This window comes from Scomber scombrus, chromosome 14 (genome assembly GCF_963691925.1).
Source record: "Scomber scombrus chromosome 14, fScoSco1.1, whole genome shotgun sequence".
In the NCBI taxonomy this organism is placed as follows: domain Eukaryota; kingdom Metazoa; phylum Chordata; class Actinopteri; order Scombriformes; family Scombridae; genus Scomber; species Scomber scombrus.
Genome location: NC_084983.1, coordinates 3,463,358 through 3,488,993, shown reverse-complemented (window position 1 = coordinate 3,488,993; position 25,636 = coordinate 3,463,358). Strand labels below are relative to the sequence as shown.

The 25,636-nt window shown below is 39.4% G+C and overlaps 1 protein-coding gene across 1 annotated transcript in view; it reads left to right on the top strand.

The window, feature by feature from the left end:
• LOC133994224 (protein turtle homolog B-like) overlaps positions 1-25,636 on the top strand; it is a 141,806-nt gene that overhangs the window by 88,775 nt on the left and 27,395 nt on the right. Inside the window, exons 7-13 of the mRNA XM_062433448.1 lie at positions 8,772-8,917; positions 15,762-15,904; positions 15,983-16,123; positions 16,228-16,344; positions 16,948-17,098; positions 21,595-21,718; positions 25,418-25,593. Coding sequence (XP_062289432.1) covers positions 8,772-8,917; positions 15,762-15,904; positions 15,983-16,123; positions 16,228-16,344; positions 16,948-17,098; positions 21,595-21,718; positions 25,418-25,593 — 998 coding nt within the window. The remainder of the gene's footprint in view (positions 1-8,771; positions 8,918-15,761; positions 15,905-15,982; positions 16,124-16,227; positions 16,345-16,947; positions 17,099-21,594; positions 21,719-25,417; positions 25,594-25,636) is intronic.

The following is a 25,636-nucleotide window of genomic DNA, read 5'->3' as shown; positions in this document are numbered from 1 at the left end:
CCACCTAACCCCACCCTATATGTTAACACCTGTTACATTTAGATGCAATACATGAATGCAAGGGTCTGACATCACATATATAGTATCGATAACATGTAGCAAACCCCACTATATAACAGGCTGCCATGACACTTTTCACAGATGATATGGCGACTACAGTTTGTACACATGGGTGGGGGGGGATTAAACGCACAGACATGCTATTCAGGCTGTAAATACAGTTAGTATTTCAGCTGTATGCAGGTTACAAACACTGTTTTCAGTGTTTCATTTTTACAGAGGTTTTTAAGCTGCAGGCTGTCTGTTTAGTTCAGGTTGGGTCTGTCTCTCCCACCACACAGCAAACAGTCCCTTAACATTATTTACTTTTGCCTTAAAGGCTCAGTTATCAGTTGGGCAGCTTATAAAAACTTGGTTCTTGAGTCTTTATACTGTTGTTAGTCTATCCCACAACACAGCGGCTTTTAGGCATTTTTCTGTTGTTTGCTAGCAGACGAGTGACGAGGAAGCAGCTTACTCAATACAAAGTCGACGGAGAGCAATGATTTGTTTTCCCCTCCAGGGTGGGCGGGATTTAATTATGCTATGTCTCTATTGAAAGCTTTCCAGCAGTTATGTGAGTCCAATCGAGACAGCAAAAAGTTCATCTCCCCTTAGAAATAAAGGCATAAAAAAATCCCCCTCAAATAATATAAAACATGTTCGTCACATATTTGATTAAGCGCTCAAATTGCTTTAATGTGAAAGTCATGAAAGCGATCTTAGGTCACATTTATACATTTTCACCATGATATGAGTCTGGATGTAATGTTGTGTAATACACATAAAGGCTGCAGCAGAAGAAGGTTAAATACACACACACAGAGATGAAATGCACATCTCGTTTCCTGATTAAGATCTCTGTAATACATTTCTAACTTAATTATCATCTCCTTTGCTCAAAGACAATCAGATTTGGTTTAATAAACCAGGAAACACTGTGAATGGGCAGATTTCATGTTGTAGGGGAGATTCTTTTCAAGTCATCAGTCTATAAAAATTAGTTTTTCCCTTGGTGTGCAGGGGGGAAAAGAGACTCATAAAAAGAAAAAAGACCCTTTACCACAGTGATAATCAGAGCAGTACTGCCTCCTTCAACTTTCATCTCTGCATACTGCATGGATGAATACATGAATATCCAGCTATGCTTTACATGGAGGAAATAAGCAGTTAGGAATGAAATGAGTCTTAACATATTGTGTGCTCTCTCTGGCTCTTTAGAATGTGGGCAGCAGAAATTTGGAATAAATCATGAAACTGATGACAAAATTCACACTAGCGATGGTCAATAATTAAGGCTTCAAGTGCTAAATAAGTTGAGAAATCCTTGGCTCCTAGGCTATTGGGCCTAAACATTTTTTCCCATAGCCTCACATTGAAAGATACGTCTATAAATCAGTTGAGTGTCACAAACCCCACAGAATGACTCATTTTGGGTTTGATCACATTTTAAAATACCAGAAGAGCTGCACGATTAGATCATTTTATCCTCATTCAAGTTAACTGGAGGACTGATGAAGTTGCTAGAGCACTCGCTCCATGGTCCCAATGATTTAGAAACAAAGCGGAAGAGGAAGAACCTGAACTTTTTTTAGCTTCGTGGGGACAGAAGCTAAGAACATTTTTTAGCCTCGTTGGGACAGAAGCTAAGAACTTTTTTTAGCTTCATGGGGACAGAAGCTAAGAACATTTCTTAGCTTCATGGGGACAGAAGCTAAGAACATTTTTTAGCTTCATGGGGACAGAAGCTAAGAACATTTTTTAGCTTCATGGGGACAGAATCTAAGAACATTTTTTAACTTCATGGGGACAGAAGCTAAGAACCTTTTTTTTAACTTCATGGGGACAGAATCTAAGAACTTTTTTTAGCTTCATGGGGACAGAATCTAAGAACATTTTTTACCTTCATGGGGACAGAAGCTAAGAACTTTTTTTTGCTTCATGGGGACAGAAGCTAAGAACTTTTTTTAGCTTCATGGGGACAGAAGCTAAGAACATTTTTTAGCTTCATGGGGACAGAATCTAAGAACATTTTTTAACTTCATGGGGACAGAAGCTAAGAACCTTTTTTTTAACTTCATGGGGACAGAATCTAAGAACTTTTTTTAGCTTCATGGGGACAGAATCTAAGAACATTTTTTACCTTCATGGGGACAGAAGCTAAGAACTTTTTTTTGCTTCATGGGGACAGAAGCTAAGAACTTTTTTTAGCTTCATGGGGACAGAAGCTAAGAACATTTTTTAGCTTCATGGGGACAGAAGCTAAGAACATTTCTTAGCTTCATGGGGACAGAAGCTAAAAACATTTTTTAATGCCCCACATCCGGCGCTGTATCCACATCTCTTTATACATCCATGTGTCAGACTTGTAGCAAACTACTGCTAGCTACAGTAGCTGGCAATAGTGACATTTAATCAATTTATATAAATGAATCATTTTTCATTGGTTAACCCATTTAAAACCCATTTTCTGCTGCATCTCCAAGTCAAGGTCACATTAATTTAATTAATTATATTATTAGGAATTATTTCTATATACTATGTAATGTAATAGTTAATAACTAGGCTATACAGTTGTCACTAGTTTTACATCCTCCTTTCATACTGTGGTTGGTATGACTGTGAAACAGGTGTTGTACTCTATGTGATATTGAAAGAGACTTTAAAAGTGTAAATGTAGGGAGCCCTGCAGAATCTCTGCCTGTAGCAGTCCTGTCAAGTCTGAATAAAGCCCCAAGGAGCATTTACATAACACATCCATCACTTTAACAGAGCGTGCACCTGCATGTGTATGAATCACTATAGGAACAGTTTGCCATGTAGAGTAAGGAGTGAGCTGATGTCATTCTTCACTCATCTTGTTTGACAGATGTATAGAAATATCAGTCAGTAGGCCCATCTCTGACTGTAGCTACAAACTGTTGATCAATCAATCAGTCAATCAATTAAACTTTATTTGTATAGCACTTTTCATACATTGTGGTGTAACACAAAGTGCTTTACACAGTCAAAAAAAACAAAAAAAACAAAAAAAAACAAACAAACAGCAGGAAAAAAATCAATAACTCTCACGAATCTGCAGTGAGGAAACACCACAGGTAGGATAAAAATATAAAAATGAAGAATACCCAAATAAAATAAAAGGTAAGAAAAGATTAATAAAAAACATTAATAAAAATACATATACATATCCATAAAGGAAAGAATAAAATAAAGTCACTATAAAATTAAATTGGTAAAATCAGAAATGTTAGGTGGGCTATTAAAAGAAGAGGAGAAGAAAAGAGGAAAATATAAATAATAAACAACTAAACGTTAAAGTAATGAAGTAAAAGCAGATATGAAAGGTGGATTATAAAGAGGAAAACACTCAGGAAATAAAATAGAATGAAAAGAATAGTCCAAGTAGTAAAACAGGCTAAAATATAAACAGATTATTAAATAAATCAAATAGTGTGTGGATGTTCAGTTAGGTTTATGATCAATGTTTGCAGCCAGTAATGGACCCATGCTTAGACCTGTCACTATAACTACTTCTGTTGGACGATATATTGTCTCAGAAATAATCACGATAAACAATATTATTGTCATTTGAAGGTAATTTCATACCACTGATATAATGATCATATAATAGCGGTCACTAACTTTGTGCTGCTGGTGCTTCTGATTGGTTTTCCTATGTTTTAGTCTGTATTCCATCTTTCATTATTTTCTTTTTGTCCTCACAGTAAAAGGACATGCTTACGCTGCTTATCTTAAAAAGAGGTGTTTCTGACAGTTATCTAAAGCAGACAGTCAGATATCATGTTTCTGTTATAAACAACCACTCTCCTTCACGTGTGAACTCACAGACGAGAAGAAACAAAAAGCTGGAAGGCTAACAGTATATTCCTGTTCCTCTGGCAGCTGCTTCATCACCTCTCAGGTCTGCAGTGTCATGAGTAGTACTACAGTAGACTCTGTTGTGCTATTTTTCACATGATAATTGAAGTCAAACCGTTAAATTAGCAGGAAAAATAAAACATATTAAATCTTAATAGCCATAAAACAATGAGAAAGATGTAATGAAAGATTGGAGGACAAAACTATAGATGAAATAATTGACTCTAGAGTGTCATTGTAAGTAAAGTTGAGAATAAATTAATCGTGTTCCAGTTTTTCTTTGAGGTGCTCGTTTCCTCTGTAAGGGAGACCCAGCAGATGCATATTCTCAGTGTAATTAATTCTTAATGCTAATCAGTTTCTGTGAGTGAAGCAGCTACCATGCTGCGCTGGGGAAGCAGCTGTCTGCTATGTGTATTGTATAAGAGAAAAGACACCAGGCTAAGGCTCAGGCTCAGGCTCAGGCTCAGGCTCAGGCTCAGGCTCAGGCTCAGGCTCAGGCTCAGGCTCAGGCTCAGGTAATTCCTTCAAAACGTATTTCAACTTTCTCCTACACAAAAGTCACCATAGTTTCTGCTTTTAGTTGCTGTGCACAAAATGGCTCATGTGACAGCTCTGATATATCTTGAGGTTTTTTTTTAAAAGAATGGGATTAAAAATAAGCACTCTGGAATGAAAGTTACCACCCGAAACTTTCTCTAGTTGTAGCTCCTCCAGGCTGGAGATGTTAATTATGTTGCTCCTGGCTGTTTCATTATTTGATTTACTATAATTCTACATCTCACTCCAGCTGAGGATTAAATGGAGCAGTTTGTCAATTTTTTAAAGTTACAGCATGGGTTGGACAGCCAAGTTGGACATTTTGGTTATTATTTAAGCATGTAATTATTAAAAATTATGCAGTAAAAAAAAATAAACAAACAACTTTCTTGTTTTATACCACCTTCGTAGCTAGGATTTCTGAGTTTACAAAGTGCACCTGAATGCACCATGAAGTCTCACACTTTGTCGTCCGTTGTAGATTTTATGTAGATGTTCATAGTTACAGTGCACCTGAATGCACCATGAAGTCCCTTATTTTTACAGACCATGATCAATGCTTTACACAGAAATGTAGATGCACAGTGGATCTTTAAGTGTGTATGTGTTGAAGTGGAGATAGTGCACCTGGACACTGGAGTTTTGCTCTTGTGACCTTCTGACCAGCCACAACGTTTCATATGTTTTTTTAATGAGATTGTCCAAAACTTGGATGGCAGCTGGTCAACAAAGCATTTTTGGGGTGTGGTACCCGGTAGATCGACCCCTGGCTTCACAGATAGATAAACTTACATAAAAACAAACGTCTTAAAAATGCTGCAGTGTCCATGTCTGATGGTAACCATGCAACTTACAAATGAAAAGCCCTCTAATCTTTAATACACAGTCCAGATGTATATGAGGTAAAGCTAAGAATCTCAAAAATTGCCCCCTGAATGTGACACAGCAGTGTTTACCAAATGTATTGTCTTCATCAGGAATGATGTCATTTCTCGTCTCTCACTTCCTCCCATAGAGACCCGTATTACCAGCCGCGGCTCATTGCTCACAGTCTAATTTGGATTTGGAATTTGAGGGAGCGGAGCAAGTGAATGCAAAATAAGTGTTGCCTTGACTACTGCAAGTGGCTGGTCACAAGTGAGCACACCCAGGTCTCTGAGCTGGCTCCAAACTCATCCCAGCTCCCTCTGTCCAAATAAAACACACACAGACAGAGCTACAGCACTCAGTTACTGACTGTGTGTACTTTTGTTTGTTAGTTTCTATTTTAAAGGGACACTCCACCAATTTGCTCATAACATTCTGCATACTCATTATCAGGGTTATTTGAGTTTGGGTTAGACTATAACAGAAAGACTGAATTACAAACAGAGTATGGAGTATGAAAGATGCTGTTGGAGGGTCAGTCGGTTGCATTATGGGAGATATACTTAAATTAGCACTTAGAGATCCTCCAATGTGCTTTGACTCACATGCAGTGATTGGTTTTTATTGTGACAGATGATGAGCTTTCATTCAATCTTTATATCAATGCTTTTAAAAGTGTAAACCACAGTCTTAGCATTCTGTATAGGTTTTCCTTAAGTGTCAGAAAATAACTTGTCTCACAGTTATTGCTATTTGTATGGTTTATGTTGATATTACCTAATCTCTAGTATTGACTTATAAGCACCTTCTCGGAAAGGAGACGATGAGGCTAGTCCTGTAAACACACACACACATGTATTCAAATATAGGATCAGTGTTTTTGGAGGTTGGCCCATACTAGGGATTCATATTCTGGATCAGTCTCCGTACCTCCAAAACAGAATACTCGATCCACTACATCCAAGTCGCTATACAGAAGAAGGATGCACAAGGATGGGTTGTTATTAGTTCATTAGTTCTCTTATGTAAGGACTGTTAAAGGGAGTTTTTTAAAATGTGTTTTTGTATTTTCATGTTTGCGTTGCACTTTAAAAAAAAAAAAAAAAAAAAAAGTTTTCAGTATGCAGAGGTGGAGCAAATGCTGCCAATGCTTTGATTGCAATATATCTGTATTGTGTAATTATAAAAACAAATGATTTTGAACTGTGTTGATGAATGGAACATAATTAGGCCCATTGTTCAATCTGTTTCTCAAAAGTTCATGACAGTGCAGTACAAAATAGCTGGAGTACCCTTTAATATTTTAACACCAATATGATTCAAAATAGCCTATTAGGTTGTCACAGCTTGAAGATTCTACTTTATGCCAGACTTGGTGTAATTACATATCATTAAAATTGCCTTCCAAAAACAAAATAGTGAAAGCAGCTACAGTGTAACTTGATGTAAATGGAGACTTCCAGCAGTACAGTTTAATGCCCTTGAAGCTGCTCACAGTAACCTGACAGTGACTTTGGTTTAGTTCTCCAGAGGCTCTCACACACCGCTGATCTTACAACAGCAGAGCTATGAGGATGAGTAAAAGAGGACTTTTGTAGGATGAAGAATCTGCAGGCTCTGTGTGTGATGATAAGTCAAGCATGAACGTAGATCCCTGTGATCCCACTCTTCTGTTCCTACACCGCTTTATTCTTTATAGAGTTTTTTGAAAGTCTGAAAACTTTGCACCAGGCAAAGTTATCATTGGAATCGGTATCAATAAATATATCAACCTCACATTGGTTTATTCTAATTTAGTGCTGGAGAGCAAAAAAAAAAGTGTTCCTGTGATTTCCAGCTTCCTTTGATGCCTGCAGACTTACAGTTCCGCTGCAACCGTTCTGCTGTGAATCATGAATCAAACGTGTGCAGAACATCTTTTATATGAAAAGTCAGAGCTACACATCTACTGGGATATGAGCAAAAACCAGCAAGGAAATGTCACACTGGCAAAATATACAGTTGTCATCTTCACAGGAGTCTCATCATACTGTACATCAGTGACTGTTTTCATTTACATATATCCATAAATAGTCTTCATTAAATGCTGCAGCCTATTCCTGAAGCAATCATGTAATAACTCATTATGTTATTGGCTGATAATTATGTTATTGGCCTGGTAATAAGTAATCCTTTACAAATGTAATAACTGGAGCTGATAGAAAAAACCTTCAGTTCAGTCCAGTTAAAACTCAGGGTTCTTCTCAACATGTGTTTCCAATTAAAACAATTTAATTTAAAGAAAGAACTTCAAGAGTCAAAAAGACACTGAGTCAGTTAGAGATCAATACAATATTAGATTAACTGTGCATAACATAAGTGAATCTGTGACTTGCATTATTTTGTCCCGATCCGAGGTAGAGCTTATCGGCCCTGTTCTCTGACCGTTCTCTCACACACTACCTCAGCCATGGCCTTGAGTCTTGAACGTTTTACTAGAGCTCTAATACATCCATGTCTTGAGTGTGCTGCCAAAATCTTAAGCATTAATTGTCACGATGACCTGGAACACGCTGTAAAAAAGGGAACTGTTACCTGCCATGCTGGCCTAACAGCAACACCACTCTGTTCACCATCATTTTATATTGTTGGGTATTTTTAGTAAAACAGTGAAATAATGATTATGGTTCACTCCCATAGTGAATGATGACATAACTTGATTAATACTATATTACTGAACCACACTCCTTTAACTCCTTGAACTTGTCATAAATGGCTTGTTTCAGCCTGATGAATGCCAACTGTTTAAGAGGAGGGACGCTTTCATGAGATGTGATCATTAGCATAATCAACGCCCCTAAATTTACCATATAAAGCTCCATGTTCTGCTCCATTTGTGAAATCAGGAGTTTCAACAGTAAGAGACCCAAAACAATGATACAAATATATATATATATATAAATATGAATCGAGCTGCCAGCAACATGTCATCAGATCAGCTCTGCACTGAGACATTAATAAAGAGGGAATAAAGCACCATGATGCCATGATGATGACATAATGGTAAACATTTTGCAGTGTCATATTTTAACTCCAAATGAACTCAGATTGGGTCATTATAAGTGTATGTCAAACAAGTGTTCCTCACATGTGAGGTAAGGCAGAGATCATCTATTCATGATCACTCATACATTTCATTCTTACCTAAAAGTACAATAAAATGTTGTTAACCCTGTAAAGTCTGAACCATCAAATAATTATATTTATATTATATCAATAATTGCCATAATATTCTAAATCTTTGAGACTGGAGTTTATTGGACCTTCTGACAAAAAAAAAAAAAAAGATAATTAAATAAGACTTTGCATTAGTTTTGTTTGATACACTGGGAATTTTTTTGCATTTTATTTTTCATAGCATGTTTCTTTAAACATTAAAGTTATCCCTTTCTTCATTTCCACAGTGACCTAAAACGCAGAGTCAGTATTCTCATCGACGGCTCCCTCATCATCGCCCAAGTCAAGCCGGAGGATGCTGGGAAATACACTTGCGCTCCTAGCAACAGTCTGGGCCAACCACCGACTGCCTCTGCCTACCTAACAGTGCAATGTGAGTGTCCTGCCCTGTCAAAGTCAATTATAGGTTTGGCAATCATCTTCTCTGCTCCTTCTTCTTCCTCCTTCTCCACAGCTCAGCCGCTCTTCACTGTCAAGTCAGGCCGGTGTTAATGACGTCTGTGTTGAAGGGTTGAGAGGTATTTTGGTGAATTTATTTGCATCATGGCTCAGCATTCCTGTGTCAGCAGCCAGAGGTTGTGTCATGACTCAGAGGTTTTGGGTAAAACAGTGTACATACGCATCATTTTTACAGAAAACACTGGAATCATCAGCACTTACAATTTGTTGGTTGCTACTAAAATTCAGAGACTGACCTGGTTCATTATAAGAAGTTCACTTTATGCCTGTTTTTTATGTGTCAAAACCACCTGAACTCTATTATTTACACCTAAATCCAAGGGAAGAAACAGGGCAGAACAAGGATAACGCCACTGGAAACATTTCTTCAAATCTTTTACTATTTCTCTTTAAATATTTATGAATGAATAAGCCTCAATCAAGGTTAAAATACCCCTTTAAGAAATGATTTATTAAGAGTTTAACACTTAAATACTCAGCTGATATGCTTCATCAAGACTGTGTAGGTGGGTTTACATCACATTTGATCCATAGTAACCAAACAACGTGTCATCAGATTATTATTAAAATGTTGCTGAATCCTGATTGGTGCATGGAAGTTTGTGGCATCACCTTTTTCCAACTGAGCCCAGCCAACTTCAAAGCAGTGATAAACACACACAGAAAAAAACCTGAAAATAATAAAATGTGAAATAACCAAAGGTCTTTGTGGAACCACATCACTCATAGTATGAGACTAATTAAAAAATACCTCTTAAGGGCCTTTAAGTAAATAAACCACACAACTGTGGAATAGAGGCCACACACTGATGAATAATTGAGTATTTTTTATCGAGCAGTGTGTGTCATACAGCACTCTTTTTTTTTTTGGCTCATGAAACAGGCAGCGACTTAAATAAGATGTCAAAGTCAATGGACATGAATACATAAATGCACTTGTCTTAAATATATATCATAATGTAAAATACAGCAACTTTGCTCCACATGTTTAAGTTAATGATGAGCATGAATGATTATATTCTTGTATTTATAGCTCATGAAAAGTAGTTATATTCTCCTCCTTTGTGGTTAACTTAAATACAAATGGCAATAAATAATATGTTTAATTGTCCAATGTTCAAATCCAGAACATCAACACTTATTAGTTATTAATTATCTTTAAAGGCAAATAGCTACATTCATAAAACACACAGTAATCTATTAGTTTGTGCTAAAAACTCTATTTAGCAGGATCCCTGCAGGTCCTTAAAATGTCTTAAAATGTCTCAAATTTAGTTTTTGATATTTAAAGTCTAAAAATGTCTTAAAATGTCTGAAATTGTAAGAGTCAAGGTATTAAATTCCATGTGAGCTGGGGCAGAGTGAATGATTATATTTGTTCAGTTCATGTTATTTATCATTATATTTTACATAACCAACCAATCAGCTTATTAATTAAAGTAAAAAATAGTCAGCAGTTTGAACTATAATGAAACTAATCATTAGTTGCAGTCCTTTATAAATGACTTCAAAATGACAGTAAACACTGTAAAATCCTGCTTTTGCATTATTATATGTGTCAGCAATGGTTTTATTTTTTTCCTTAAAGAGGTTTTAAAAAGGTCTTAAAAGTTATTACATCATCATTGTCCTCATGATGAACTGTCCACTAGACGCTCTCACTAACATCAAACATAAAATAGTCAGACTTCAAAATAAAGTGAGACAGGTCCAATAATAACTCTGCTGCAACATCACCACGCTTCTTTTGAAGAAAGTAGGACATTCAAGTCTTCTTGGTGGACTGTATCGATATATAAACTTTCTACATCAAACATGACTAACCTGACAAGTCACAGCTGTAACGGTGTAGAGACTGAACAGCATCATGTCTGAGCTGACTACTCATCTCTATACAGTGCTGAGGAGGGACTCTGCTTCTAACCCGAGGCTTATTAGGAAGTTTCTGTCTGTTTTGTTGTGTAGCAGGACTGTCTCCCAAACACATGGTCCTCCTGTCAGTGCTGACACCGCTCTGTAGCTGTGTGTACACAAACCTTCTTATTTGGGGGTTTGACATGCGTGCAGAGCATCCTCTGCTCCGTGGAATTGATTTGGACACTCCATCGGTCTCCAGGCTAACTCTGTTCCACCTCTCAGCCAAACACCTAATCCCACCAGAACACCCAATTTGCTCTCTCAAGTGCATTTTTTTTTTTAATGTTTGTTTTCTGCCTCTCCTTCCCTCCCTTCTTCTCTTCATTCCTCATTTGTACTCATTTATGTATATATATTCATCCGCACACCGACACACACCTCTCTATATCTCTCTCTCATCGTGGGTTGCCGCCTCCTTATTCTTATTCTCCACCCTCATAAAACACTCAGTCACTCAGTCAGTCAGTCAGAGGTGTACAAACACAAAAATAACGTGCTCATTTTGTCACTTTAGAAAAAAGAAAAAAGGAAAACATCTGGCTGACTCTGAGCAGACAGACAGACGAGATGCGGGACGAGCCGTGAGAGGGTTTTAGCCCCTGCGACCGGCCGCTGGCAGTAGTCAAGGCAACAGACATTTTTGCATTCCCTCGCTCCCTCTGCCTCTTTCCATGGTTGTACGTTAGATTGCGGGGTGTGTGTGTGTGCGTGTGTATGTGCGTGTGCGTGTGTGTGTGTGTGTGTGTGCGTGTGTGTGCGTGTGTGTGATGAACAGAGGCAGGCAACACCAGTCGTGAGAGGGAGGAGGAACAGGAGGAGGAGGAGGGGGGGGGATTACATCATTGCTGACTTTTCTCTGTCAGACTGCAGAGGGCTCTCTCTGTCTTTCAATCCAATTCTCATCTCTTCTTTTTTTTTGTTTCATCGCCATCTCTTTCTCTCTCTTTCTCTCTCTCAATCCCTCAAAATTCACCGTTTGCTTCACACCCTTTTTAGCCTCTTTTTTTTGCCTAATGTTTGTTCTATTTTCTCCCACATTTTTTTTCTGTCTCTCTCTCTCTCTCTCTCTCTCTCTTTTCCCCCCTTCTCTCCCTGAAGTGCTCACCAGTGAATAACTTCCCTAAAGCGTGTTGCAGTGGGAACCAGCGTGTCGTGAGCGATAGCGCTGTCTGAGAGCTATATTTAGAAACTTGGCTGATATTCTCGTCTGTGGTGTTGGTGGCGGGCGCTCCTCTGGGCTCTTTTGTGGCAGAGCTGCCGGCTGGAAGGGGGGGCCGGGTTAGGAGAGGGGGGGGGGGGGGGGGGTGTGTGTGTGTGATGGTTAGGACTTTGGAGGATGGCGGTTTGTTTTACAAAGTTGTTCTGTTGGGGGGGAAAACGCGGTCAAATCGATCTCTCGCCACGTTTTCCAATCTCTCTATCTCACCGCGTCACTCGTTCACTCTCTCTCATCCCTCCTCTCCTCTCTCTTCCTTTTGTGATACCAGATGCCTTTTGCCTGCTGTATTGTGCTCACAGTCATCCTCTCTCTCTCTCTCTCTCTCCCCCCCCCCCCCTCCCTCTCTCTCTCTCTCCTCTGCCGGCTTCTCTCCACCTTACGTCATCCAGTCACATCTCTCTCTCTCACCTGTCCTCTTTCCCACGCTTGTGCTCAGCCTTGCTCGTCCCTCCTCTATATCACGCTGCTGATAGCGTTCACCCCTCCTCCTCCCCTCCTCCTCCTCCTCCTCCTCCTCCTCCTCCTCTTCTTCCTCCTCCTCCTCTCACACCATTTCTCCCACTTTGAAGCTCTCCTCCTTGACCTCATTTAGGCACCACGCTGTTCTCGCCTTTGCTCATAATTCAGGATTTAAGAAGGAGAAGTTCTAGCTTCCCCTCTTTTTCCCCCCTTTCTCCTCTTAGCTCCTTTCCTTCTACCAGATGAACTTCTATTTTTTTTATATGTTTCTATTTGCCTAAAGGGTAAAGCTCATCCATATCAAATCCTAATTAAGATTTAAAATATAGAGAAAATGTGGATGGGGAGTTACTAATGTAGAGCAAATATAGTAATAAAACTGATATGAATTTGAGGTGATGGAGCTCAGGTATGATGTTATGTAACTGGATTTTTTCATACTGTATATAACTGAATATTACTGTAGTTTAATTTTGCTTAAATATCACCATTTTGTCTACAGGATACACAGCAGCAACTTTCAATATTTTGGGAAGTACGCTTATTCACTTTCTTGATGAGAGCTGAAGAGATCCATACCACTCTCTGTTACATTTGAAGCTCCAGCCTGAGGATGATAAAGGCTAGAAACAGGAGGAAATAGTTAGTGGAAATGGTTCCAAAGGTAACAAAATGCCATCTGCCAGCTCACCAAGTAACACATTATATCAAAGTGGCGACCTCTGGGCCTAAAAAAGGAAGCAAACACAGAAGTAACAAGTTCATAATTCACTCACATGTTAATGAGGAGGATGTGAGCATTATCATAATCAGCATCCTTTAAATTGCCATATAAACCTCCACGTTCCACTGTTTGTGAATCAGTGGACAAAAAGAGGAGTGTCAATAGGAGGAGAGCCAAAACTAAAAAATATAAATCCAGCTGCCAAAGTGTCATCATATGAGCTCTGCACTGTGACAGAAATAAAGAGGGAATACTTTGACATGAGCAAAGCAGCCTGTGATGAGAGGTGGTCAAGGGATGTGACGGTCGCTGAGATATTAGATGAAAAAATATTACTGTTACTCTATCAGCTGCAACACAACGTGATACTTGATACAGATCTACAGATGGAGAGCTACTAATGGAGGCCATAGATTCTATGACTGGAGTTTCTATTGGATTACATCATATTTAAATGAATAGGTAGCGATTCCTGGATGCAATGCATCAAAGTTTCCTGGATGTGAGTGAACAAATTGGAAATAAGCTTTAAACTGGAGGACTACTAATCTATACTTTTATTGTGTAATAATATAACCCATGTGCCTTAAAATTGTTTTAATTGTTTACATATGGTCTAATGGTACAACACAGTGTTGCTGCTCTCTGCTGTGTTTGCACATTTTATATTGTATATTATACTTTATTGCCCTTATTGATTACTTCTAATGTTTTATTTATGTCTTACATTTTTTCTTCCTCAGAGAGTGCTATTTAAATGTCATTATATTGTTATCTGACCCTCAATATAATGACAATAAAGCTGCTACTACTACTGTTGAAGAGGCACTATAGTTATGTACTTTACTTTGTATCCTATATTCTGTGTCCTATGTTTATATGATTACTTAAGGGTCAATGACGTTTTTTGTCCATGTGGTTCAGTCAAATTTAAAGGGTTAAAATGTGAACATAAACGTATGAATAACTTGCACACATTCTTTTTTGTGGACCCAGCATCAAATTTCTGCTTTTAATCCATTTTGAGAGAATATATTAGAGGATTATGGTAAAAATGTCTAAGTGGTGTAACCATAAAAACTTTGTACCAAATAATTCAACTTGCTTAAAAACAGTAAATTCTCAATAAAACACCATATCAACTAGTTTGGCATGATCTTACATTATAACTTTTTATATTAAATAAAGGTAATGGAATACAATTGTTCTAAATATTACATTTCATCTGGGGAATCATGGAGATCAGGAACCATTTTCATTTTTTTAACTGAAGTAATTATTAGTATAAGTCCACTTAAATACACTGTAGGTGATAAAATATTTAATATTTATCATTCTTTTGTGGTTACACCATTTGACATTTTCAGGAGCATTCAGTCTTACTTTTGGTAAAAGATGGAGCAAATGTCATTTCAAATTACATAAAACCAACAACCATACTAAATGTACATTTAAGCAAAACTTTTTCTGCTTTTAAAACTATTTTTTAACATATTTTTGACCCTTAAATCACTTTTTAAAAGTCTTAGATATCGTAGCAGCTTGTTCAGGGTTTTTTTTGGCCAGGCAACCAGTGGGACTAAATATCTCAACAACTATTGGATGATGTTGGAGTTCCCCATTCACGTCCCCTTCAGGATGAATTCTAATCACTTTGATGATCCTTTAACTTTTCAGCCTCTGTGCTCGGTGCTAATTAACAAATGTTAGTATGTTGATATGCTGTGCCACACAGAGCCACGAGCATGACTGTAGACTGTTTAGTTTTAATCACTCCTTCCTGCTGGAGCTCTTTCTGTTATGTAATATATTTAGGCTACACGATTACACATAAACGTTTGTTAAGATGTTTTATGCATCGGATGCATCAAAGTGTGTGTCACTTGAGGCGATGACTGCAAATGTTAATTCTGCTTCCCTTAAATTTCTCTTTATTTTTAAAACCCTAGAATACTGCAGAAACCCTTCCGCCTATACCACTCTTCTTCTAACATGGGACTATTTTCCGCCAATGGGAGTAGAGGAAAGAGGGACTATTTAAGTGTGATATGAGACTGTGTGCATGAGAGCATCTTTTAGTGAGATTTAATCAGTTTTTGTGTAGTTTACTGTATAAGTTTTCATGCACCCAAAACCGATCGGTTCATTTCAGGAATAAAAAAATGTTGTGCGCATTCAGTGAGTTCAGTGTTGAGAAGTAAACACTCTCCAAACACTCACAGATGCCGCTGTGAGGACCAGCTGTGCTCCCAAACAAATTCATTTATCATTTTATGACGAGCCCACTCCCCATAAATCTTCATGATCTCATATCTTCTCTACACAACTATTACAGTCGCCGCAGCACTGGGTCTCCCAAGTTACCAAAACAATTTTTCATCACTCGGTTTTTCACCACTCCCCGCCCCCCCCCCCCCCTCTCTGTGTGTTTTTGAATAGATCCTGCCCGCGTGGTAAACATGCCAGATGTCATCTATGTGGCCATTGGTCTGCCCGGCTTCATCCGCTGTCCCGTAGATGCCAACCCCCCTGTAACTCTGGTTAAGTGGAAGAAAGATAGCGTCCCTCTCCGGATAGATAAGGTGAGCTGGTTGCAGGTTAGGCTCATAGGGTTAAGTTGCAATTTTCGGCATGCGTCTAACAATCTACCGTATCCTCAGTACCCTGGTTGGAGCCAAATGGACGACGGGAGCATCCGTGTTGCAGAGGTGACGGAGGACTCTCTCGGCACCTATACCTGCATGCCTTACAATGCCCTGGGCTCCATGGGATGGTCCCCTCCCGCTCCCCTGGTGCTAAAGGTACACCCGTAATCACTATGTGTTTGAAACATCCCAAATAAGCAAAACAGCTCTAATGTATCCAGGAGAAAGTCCAAGTGCACTCACCCATTCTGGCTATGCAGGACCCTCCCAAATTCTCAGTGGTTCCTGGAGGGGAGTACAGACAAGAGGCTGGGAGAGAGCTGGTCATTCCCTGTGAGGCAGAGGGAGATCCCTTTCCCAACATCACATGGAGGAAGGTAAGACACCCTCCACCCTCCTGCTACTTGTGTGTGTATAATCTGACTGCCAAATTTTCTTTGTAAGGCTGTTTTGTTTTTTTTTGTTGTTTTTTTAAGTCATTGTGTTTTGTATCACATTCAGTGTTTTCCATTGAGAAATCTTCATTTTCTGAAACCTATAGAGGATGCACGTATTTTAATTACACAAACTATCGCATGTCAGTTTAGCTTCTTAATCACATTTGAATGATGTCTATAAAATATGCAATTAAGGGAACATATTAGACCGTCTCAATTGTACGTGGGATTATGAGGCATGTTTAATCTGGCTCATTGACTACAGTGTGATTAGCTATTGTTTATGTTAGCCACTTATGAAATTCCTAATTCCTCATTTTGCATAATTTGATACTTAAGTTAGATACTGAAAGCAATATTATTCTAGTAAATGCAAGATTGCAGAATGATATTTTTAGTGACCATACTATGTGTGTGTGTGTGTGTGTGTGTGTGTGTGTGTGTGTGTGTTAATTTTGCATTTGCTTGTGCCAACCTATTGTGCGCCTCTCTCCATCTCTCCTATTGGCTGACCCTCTCTTGCCACGGCTCGGCGGACTGCAGGTAGGGAAGCCCAGTAAAAGCAAGCACAATGTTCTGCCCCGAGGCAGCTTACAGTTCAAGTCGCTCACAAAGGAGGACCACGGGGAGTGGGAGTGTGTCGCCACCAACGTTGCCACGAGCATCACTGCCAGCACGCACGTCCAAGTCATAGGTACAGTCAGATGTCACATGGATGCACAAACACACATGTATGTACTGTAAGAAAAACATATAGAAATGCATACGTTACATCAGAATCTCCTTTAATTAGCTATGGCACATAGGCAGTTTACAAAGATAACAGGGCAGATTTACCACTCTATGTTTTTTGTCATGTTTGAAACAATGGGTCCTTAATTTCACACAGATATGGACAGGAGCAGCTTCTCATTTTAAAGCAGATGACTGATGATTTTCTTGCTGAGATGATAACTGCTGTTGGCAGATTTTATCAGCTCCAGCTCCACAAATTGATTAAAAACACAATAACTCATAGACTTTCTAAAGTTTCACCTTGACTTGTATTAAAACATAAACCCTGTAATAGAGTTTTAAATATATTTGCTACATGATATATCATTCTGAAAGATTGAGGCCAGTTGATGAAATGGTGAGTTATTGTATTGCTGTGTAGCATTACTAGTTAATCCTAGTATTATAAGAATGATTGTCATTTCATTTTAACATAACCGTGTTGAGCTGCTTAGTGTAATCATATTTGGACAGACAAGACAAAAGTTAGATTTATGCTTTATTGTTTGTATTTTTAAACAGTGTGTCACTTTTAACTTTACAAGAGAGAAGGCATTTAGAGAGGGGATGAACATCGTCTCATGAGAGTATCATATTCAGCCATGACTGAGAAAATCTATTAGATAACACAAAGCTACACTTTCTGTACTGTAACACAACAAACTCCTCCTGGGACTCCTCCTTCCTTCCAACTCTGTCATGGCTGAATATTTAGCTGAAAACAACAAACTGACTGGATCAAGTGAATGGTAAAGACAAATGCTCAATTTCTCTGTATGGTTCTTTTCATAATGTTGCCAGACACTTATGATAACAGTCTGAGCCTGTCAGTGACAAAAACAAGCACTTCCAGTGGACATATATTGATGTGGCACTATTACTGGCTGAAGTGCTCTTGTTCAATACTGGACCAATTTCAAAAATTGTTGTCCCCATTAGTCACTTAGACACTAAAAGATGGGAACATAGGGTCCAGGTTGAAAAGTTTCCCTTTGGGTTGGAGCAGATAAACACAGTTTAATCCATTCCTCAGCTCTAGTGTTTTGGTTTTACAAAGGCTAGAAAAAAAATTACTTTGTGTATCATTGTAACCCCATGGCTTAATCATGGTTGTATGGAGACATATGAGGGATACTGGACTCAAAGATGGCACCCATTCATTCCTATGAGAGTTGATCAGTTGCACATAAAGTCAAAATATCTGCTTCCACCTGGAAAGAAATGACTTGGATGTTCATGAAGCTTCTGTATTTTTGGGCCTGTATAGCATGCTCACTGGAGACCTCTGCTGGCCGAGCCGGCTAACGTCTGATTGGCTCTCCACTCACTGGAATGGGGATAAAATAATTTCGTTGTACGCCTCTTCTAGAATTTCCAAATGTTATTGGACCAAAGGGATGAAATCCTTATTATGACATGTTTTATAGGGTTGTGATGCTCCAGAAATGTTCACCATGTTATAGCTGCTCCTTTTCTGATTATTTAATGTGGAACAATTCTTTTTGGGCCAGTGTGCATCAGATGATGCACCCGTAACTTGTAATTACAGTGGTGGCTGTGGCTCAGGAGGTATAGTGGTTGTCCACTAATCGGAAGATTGGCGGTTCCTTTCCTGGCTCCTCCAATCCACATGTTGATGTGTCCTAGGGCAAGACACTTAACCCCAAATTGTTCCCAATGGCTGCACCCACGGTGTGTGAATGTGTGTGTGAGTGTTAGTTTCCTCCTGATGAGCAGGTTGGCACCCTGTGTGGTAGCCATGATTGGGTGAATGTGACATGTAGCGTAAAAGCACTTTGGGTGGTCAAAAAGACTAAAAAAGTGCTTTATAAGTACAGTCCATTTACTGTTTACCATGGTTGGGCCATTTTGTCAAAAAAGCGACCAGTCTATTAAATGGATTTGAACAGATAGCACAGTGGATGCTCATACCTGCTGTATGGTGTGATAACAGCACAGATATCCATGTAATTCTGCACAAATAAAGACAAATAACATGATAAAAAATGAGAGGAGCCACAGTAATGACCTCAATGCAGAAAATATTGACTATGATTACATGCAGCCTTTCAAAGTGCTGAGTCACTGAGCACAGGGAACACTGTAATAAATGATGTGTAAAGTGGTTTGTGCTTGAAGAAAAATAATAAGCGTGGTGTGAGTAATGCTCAGCACATCATGATTATTTGACACACAGCTTGGCCAGCAGAGGTGGAGCTCATGACTGCTAAGGTAGGTCATCTGTGAAACGCAAGACACAGTTTTTGGTCAGGATGCAGAGAGATGAGGGAGGTCAGCAGCTCATTTTAAAATTGGGGCCAGCAGTTGCCTCCAAACTGGATGGAGCAAGGGAAAAAGTGAGTGGCCTCTGAGGGTCACTCTTGGCTCATGGAGAGTTATGGAGACAAGCCTGAAAGACACTCACCCTGCCCCAATACAAACCCTTGGCTGAAGGACCCAATCAAGGCCACTCTGAAATATGAGGAATGGTTACAGTGAAAGTAAATGGACCCAGCGGGAAGGGGGAAATCTAATTTCCCCCTTCTTAACCCTTGCTGCTGCTCCTCAATAGGTTTGGAGTGGCCCTCCAAAGCTATGAGTGGTTGGGTGATATAACGTCACTTTGGATGGTACTCTACTTGTGACCTGAACGTGTCATTAGAAGCTATCATCTTGGATGCAGAAAATGCAGCGCTGACCTTATTGTAACGTAACCTTTACTGAGACAAACTGGTGTTTCATAGATAAAAGATGCTTTATGGTGTTTGCCAAAAGGTGAACATTTGATGTTTTTGCAGTGTAGAGTGCTTCCCTCTCTTACTGCATACCAGATGAACTGCGGTTTCAGGTAGTATACCAGAAATCAGATAGTAGTTGTATACAGTTAATTGACTTTTGTAGGTGAAGGATATTGTTTTGGCCTTAATGGACCAAGTAGCCTTTCTCAAAGAAAACCTTTTTTTATCACAGATTGTTACCTGGGTCAATACTGTGTCAGTAGTCAACTCTACTAGCCTCTTCACAGCTTGTCACCCTCTGAATCACAACAAGTAAACACACTGCAAGCACTTGAAGGTAAAGCTCTAGAACTGGTTATGAAATGTTGAACTTCTTAAAAGGGTTCATATTTAGATGCATCTGATAAATGCAGTCATTGGTCTTCTGTGCCCTGATATCGAACTATCTTTGCTAACCACTGTGCTTCCCCTCTGGATGTGAGCCAGTCAAATCAAAGCAATACAATCACCGTATTGAACTCACTCCTGATTGGTTTTCTATTACTTTGGCTCGAGTAGAGTACCTGGATCTCTGCAACAATGGAGCCGGAAATGAGAATGTTTTTCTTTCAGAATTCAGGGTGTTCTCTGGACTTTTTTTTAAACAAAGGTAGCAAATTGCGAAAAGTGTCTGAGATTTATATTTTATATGAAGATGGAACAAAACGATGAAAAATAAAGATAATGACAGATAAGTGTTTCTTGTATAAGCCTGGAACGATATCATTATCTCCCAATTTTACAATTACATGGGTGCCTGTGTGTCCACTCAAATACAATATGATACATAACTGGCAACTAAGGTAAATAGTCCAAAGCATTTTATGTTAAAAAGTTAATAATATTAATTAACTTGAACAATTTGAAAGCATCCTATAGTGTCCTGCCTGTGTGACAATAACAGTGAGTGCTCCGCTGTGTTATTAACATAATGTCTCTCTGCTGCACCGTTAACTCTGGAGAAGACATTACTGTCCAACACGCTGGGTGGGAGCACGATGTTTGAGGTGAAACAGAATGAGCTACAAGTTATGTTATCTACCTCAGAGTTGGTTTAAATAGTTTATTACTGCAGTGGCCGGTCTAATTTGTTACTGCTGGAGTTTCCTGCTCAACTCTGCTAACGTTAGTCTCCGTTGGATGAAATTGAAAATTCACAGTATACTTAATGTTCTTCTCGCAAAAGTAATCATTTAGTCATTAAATCTAAAAAGTACTTGCAACTGCTGCTGTTTTTGATGATGAAGTACAAAATAACTCCAGTGTGTGCGCTGTGGACTCTCCGAGTGCTGCACCGCCCTCAGAGTAGAGTTCCAACTTTTTCGTTCCATCATCTTCACACACTGTAACCCAACAAAGGTGGTGGCCAATAACACAAATGCAGCCCACCTTTGAGTTAGATAGGCAGGGCGTTTACATAATTCCTGCCACCCAAAATATATCACACCTATTTTCGTTTTTTTTTTTTACAGTTAAATGTTGCATTAGGTTTCTGGCTGCTCATAAACACATTACCAGCTCCAGTGTACAATACATTTCTTTGACAAGTGCAATGAATGTATGGTAACACAGCAGGACTACTCTAGTGACTAATATGCCCTTTTAACAACACATTTCTCACTGCTTTCCCTCCCTGCAGGCACAAGTCCCCACGCCCCCACCGGTGTCCACGTGGTGGCATCTTCCACCTGGGCCAATGTGTCCTGGGAGGCGAGCTATGACGGAGGCTTCCAGCAGACATTCTCAGTCTGGTACGGCCATGTGTGAGTCATCCCAGCATGCTTTGCTTCCTGCTTTTTCTTTGTTCCGATACGTCCTTTGTTGTTTCTAAAAATGTCTTTTCCAGGGTTGTGTTCAGAACAGTTGTGCAAACGTAGAGATGGGAATCGGATCAGATGTGAGTGAGTTTTCATCTCCAATCCTTTGAATTTCTGGAGGAACGCTTAAAACAAGACCAGGTCAAAACTTAGTATATGGCTGGACTGCTAGAGGACTGTTAATGTGATACAAGGACTTTGAAACTGATACAGGAAGTGGCGGCATTCGGCTGACCAGTTGTGTAACTTTGTCAGTCAGTCAGTCAGTCAGTCAGTCAGTCAGTCAGTCAGTCATTCATTCAGTCAGTCAGTCAGTCAGTCAGTCAGTCAGTCATTCATTCAGTCAGTCAGTCAGTCAGTCAGTCAGTCAGTCAGTCAGTAAGTCAGTTAGTGTTTTGCATTAATAGGACTGGCCCCATTGTTGCGGTCCAGCCAAAAACAATTGCAACTAAACTGAACATGACCCAAAGTCCTCTATCCTACTACTGCTGCTGCCGCTGCTGCTGCTTTGCTACTGCTTGACTGGGGGCCTGGTTGAAATGTTGAATTGATTTCCTTACTTAACATCTAACCATGACCGACACAGTATAATCTTAATCAAACTGAAGTGACTTTACGCTTCTTAACGTAACCAAAATATACTGAAAGTGTACTTTAACGTTTAAAACAGTTCTCTGGTTGTCACTTTTCCACTTATTTTGGATTTGGGAATATGAAGTACTGTTTTAGCCCCATTCTACAGAGGAGCCAACTGTAGTTTTGGCTGGTGGGTGTTTGTTCGTGGGGAAGATAGATGTCAAAAAAATGTTTGATGAATTAAATCAAAGTTTCCAATGACACATGATCAAAAACAGTGAAAACATACATACTGTCACTATCATAATTCAAACAACACATTTATAGGATGCTTATAAGTGCTCAGTAAAGGTCTTTACATTGCTGCTAACTTCTATGCATTTTCAGTGGGGGTGTGTTAGATTAATGTTACAGACACAAAACCCTCCTTACAAGAGTCTGACTTAATGAAAACAAATGAGACCATCAACAAGAAACTAGCCTTTGCTGGCCTACGTGTTGCATTTAAGCTCTGGGTTCAAGGGAAGTCTTATGGATAGCTTCATTAATAGCACTAATGGAGACAATTTAAAACATTAAACAGGAGAGTGCTGCTGCTTTTCTTTAGCAGAAATACATAAATGGCACTATTCTATGTGCCACTGAGGATTTATTAAAAAATGCGATGTTCAGTTTGTGAGACACAGACAATGTTGCTGGCGTGAGGTAGATGTGAGGCTTCTGTCATATTTTATTTGATAGTTACACACTGGGATTTCTATAGCCAGTCCACACGATCAGGATCAACTAGTCTGCTTTATTAAAAGAGTGTGGGAGCAGCAGAGCAGCTCAAACGTATAGTCAATCACACACTGCAGTTTTAATGAATTATAGTCATACTGACAGAAAGCATCAGTGAGTGAAGTGAGCAGAGCAGCTTTGGGTGAAAAAAAAACAAAAACCTCAAACATCCCGCTCTTAGTTAAAACGTGCATTGGGACATCACTGTTTCATTTGTGAATAGCTGTCCAAATGCTCTTCAAACATTCCTGCAACAACAGATACTGTCCCCACACAGTTAGTGTGCAATAAACCGAATGTGTTTGGTTGCCAACAACAAGAAAAGGATGCAGGCCAGGTTCAGCTTCCCCTCGTTACCATTTGTTCCCTCACATCATTGCCCACTTGACTGAGTGGTTGGAGCCGGACCCAATGTCGTCCTCTCATTTAGCCCATTGTGCTCTGAGCATTGGTGTCACATCATTTAGATCAATAAATAGATGCAGATAGAAACTAAAGCAAAATGCTTGAGGGATGAGGGATATCATTCATTACCCATTATGATCTAAAAGAATAGTAGCTCCTGCCAGCAGCACATCACTCTAATCTCTCCTCTCCTCTCTGCCGTCTACTCTTTGATCCTCTCATATTAGATAAGCCATGCCCTCTTGAAGCTTGGCAACCAATCAGAAATTACAACCTCTGACCGCGACAGTTATTCTATAATATATATCGCTATATGATACTATGCCAGCTATTTGACACATGTTAAATATTCTTAGTGCAAAGATCTTCACCTGGCAAACATGTAAATTGAATTAGCATGACTAATTTTAAAGAGGTGTTTTTTAGGCAGTAAAGTAAATGTTATAACTGTGCTGTGATAAAACACATCAATGCTGATGCTAATATTAACATTTACACCAAATTTATAAAAAAGTTATGCTGTTTCAGCCATGATGGTCAATGTTGACATAGAGTTAATCATTTGGGAGTTGTCTACATCATGACATTTATATAAATGGTAGAATTTGAACACCCATCTCCCCCAGCCTGCAACCTTCAGTGTGAGGGTCTTTGAAACCGTGCAGACTACTAGCTTCAGGAGCTAACAGCAGCACCACCTGCTGGAGGAAATCTCACCGTCTGTTACTATCCGCTCATCATGGCAGCCACAAAAATAGCCGAAATCCTCTTTGTATTTTGTGTTTTAGCTCTTTAACCGTCTTGGTCTGTTCCTGCAGACATCATTTGGTAAAAGCTTGTTTCAAATGTTAAATCATAGTTCCCTGGTTGCGTCGTAATTTAACATTTCGCAACACAGAGGAGTGATCTGACATGCTTTGTGCAGACAGATGTGACAGGGTTAGCATGATAGGTGATAGGCAGCAAACTGATAAAATGAATAAATGAAATCAATGTAATGAATAATGATTTACACACTGTTACATACAACAAAGTCATTGTGTTTCTTTTTTTCTAATGACAGACAGTTGACTTCATGAACATAAAGTGTTGGGTTTTAACTTTCACGTGTTGGTTGACAATGAATGTAATGTACTAGAGGCCAGGCCCACCATGGCCACTCCCACCCCCAACTCTCCTGTCCCAAATTTCCCCCATTCTCCTCTTGTCACCCTATATGCACGCAACCCCGAGCCCCTTGCCCTCTTTTTCATCAAATGATACAGTGGTTGGAGTTAGGCACAGACCTTTGGTCGAAGGTCTACTTTATTACAGTGTGCACTGTGGTGAAAGAACTAACAAATGAAAAAAACCCAGGGCTATGTTGATACTTAAAAATTGTAAAAGCATAAATGGAATTTCAAAAAAGTGACAGAAAATATCTAGAAATAAAGGAAGCCATATATTATAACTGCAATAATTTCCAGTAGCAGCTGCTGCATGTGAACGGTCTCCTGCTTGACTCTTTACTTGTGATCAGGTGTGGTCAGCGCTGAATGTGTGGCATGGGCAAACAGCAAAGTGCAAAGCTGAGTGCAGCATGGGCATATTACCATCAAGCCAAAGTCATGTTGTGAATGAAGCCAACAGCCAAAAAAAATGAATGGTGGAAATATTGAATTGTACAGTGATGTAATGTTGGATGAATGGTGGAACTTGAGCTGTGGCAGAAATGATACCACATTATTTGACATCATTATGTGGTGAACTGTGAGGTGATGTTGACAATAATGATGTTAAATTCCATCAACAAGAATAATAACATCTTCCTCTCCACCTCTTAAATGTATTCTTTTTAAATCTCTCCTGCCCGTCTGCTCACCTCTCATCCTGACTGCCGTGCAGGCTGAAGAGGGAGCGTTTAGGTCCACATGACTGGCTTTCCATACCCGTGCCTGGAGGCCATGACTGGATGGTGGTGCCCAGCTTGGAGCCAGAGACAACATACCAGTTCAGCGTCCTGGCCCAAAACAAACTTGGCACAGGCCCCTTCAGCGAGGTTGTCACTGTGAACACACTAAGTGAGTAGGCTCGACATAAGAATCCAATAATAAAACGCCTTTG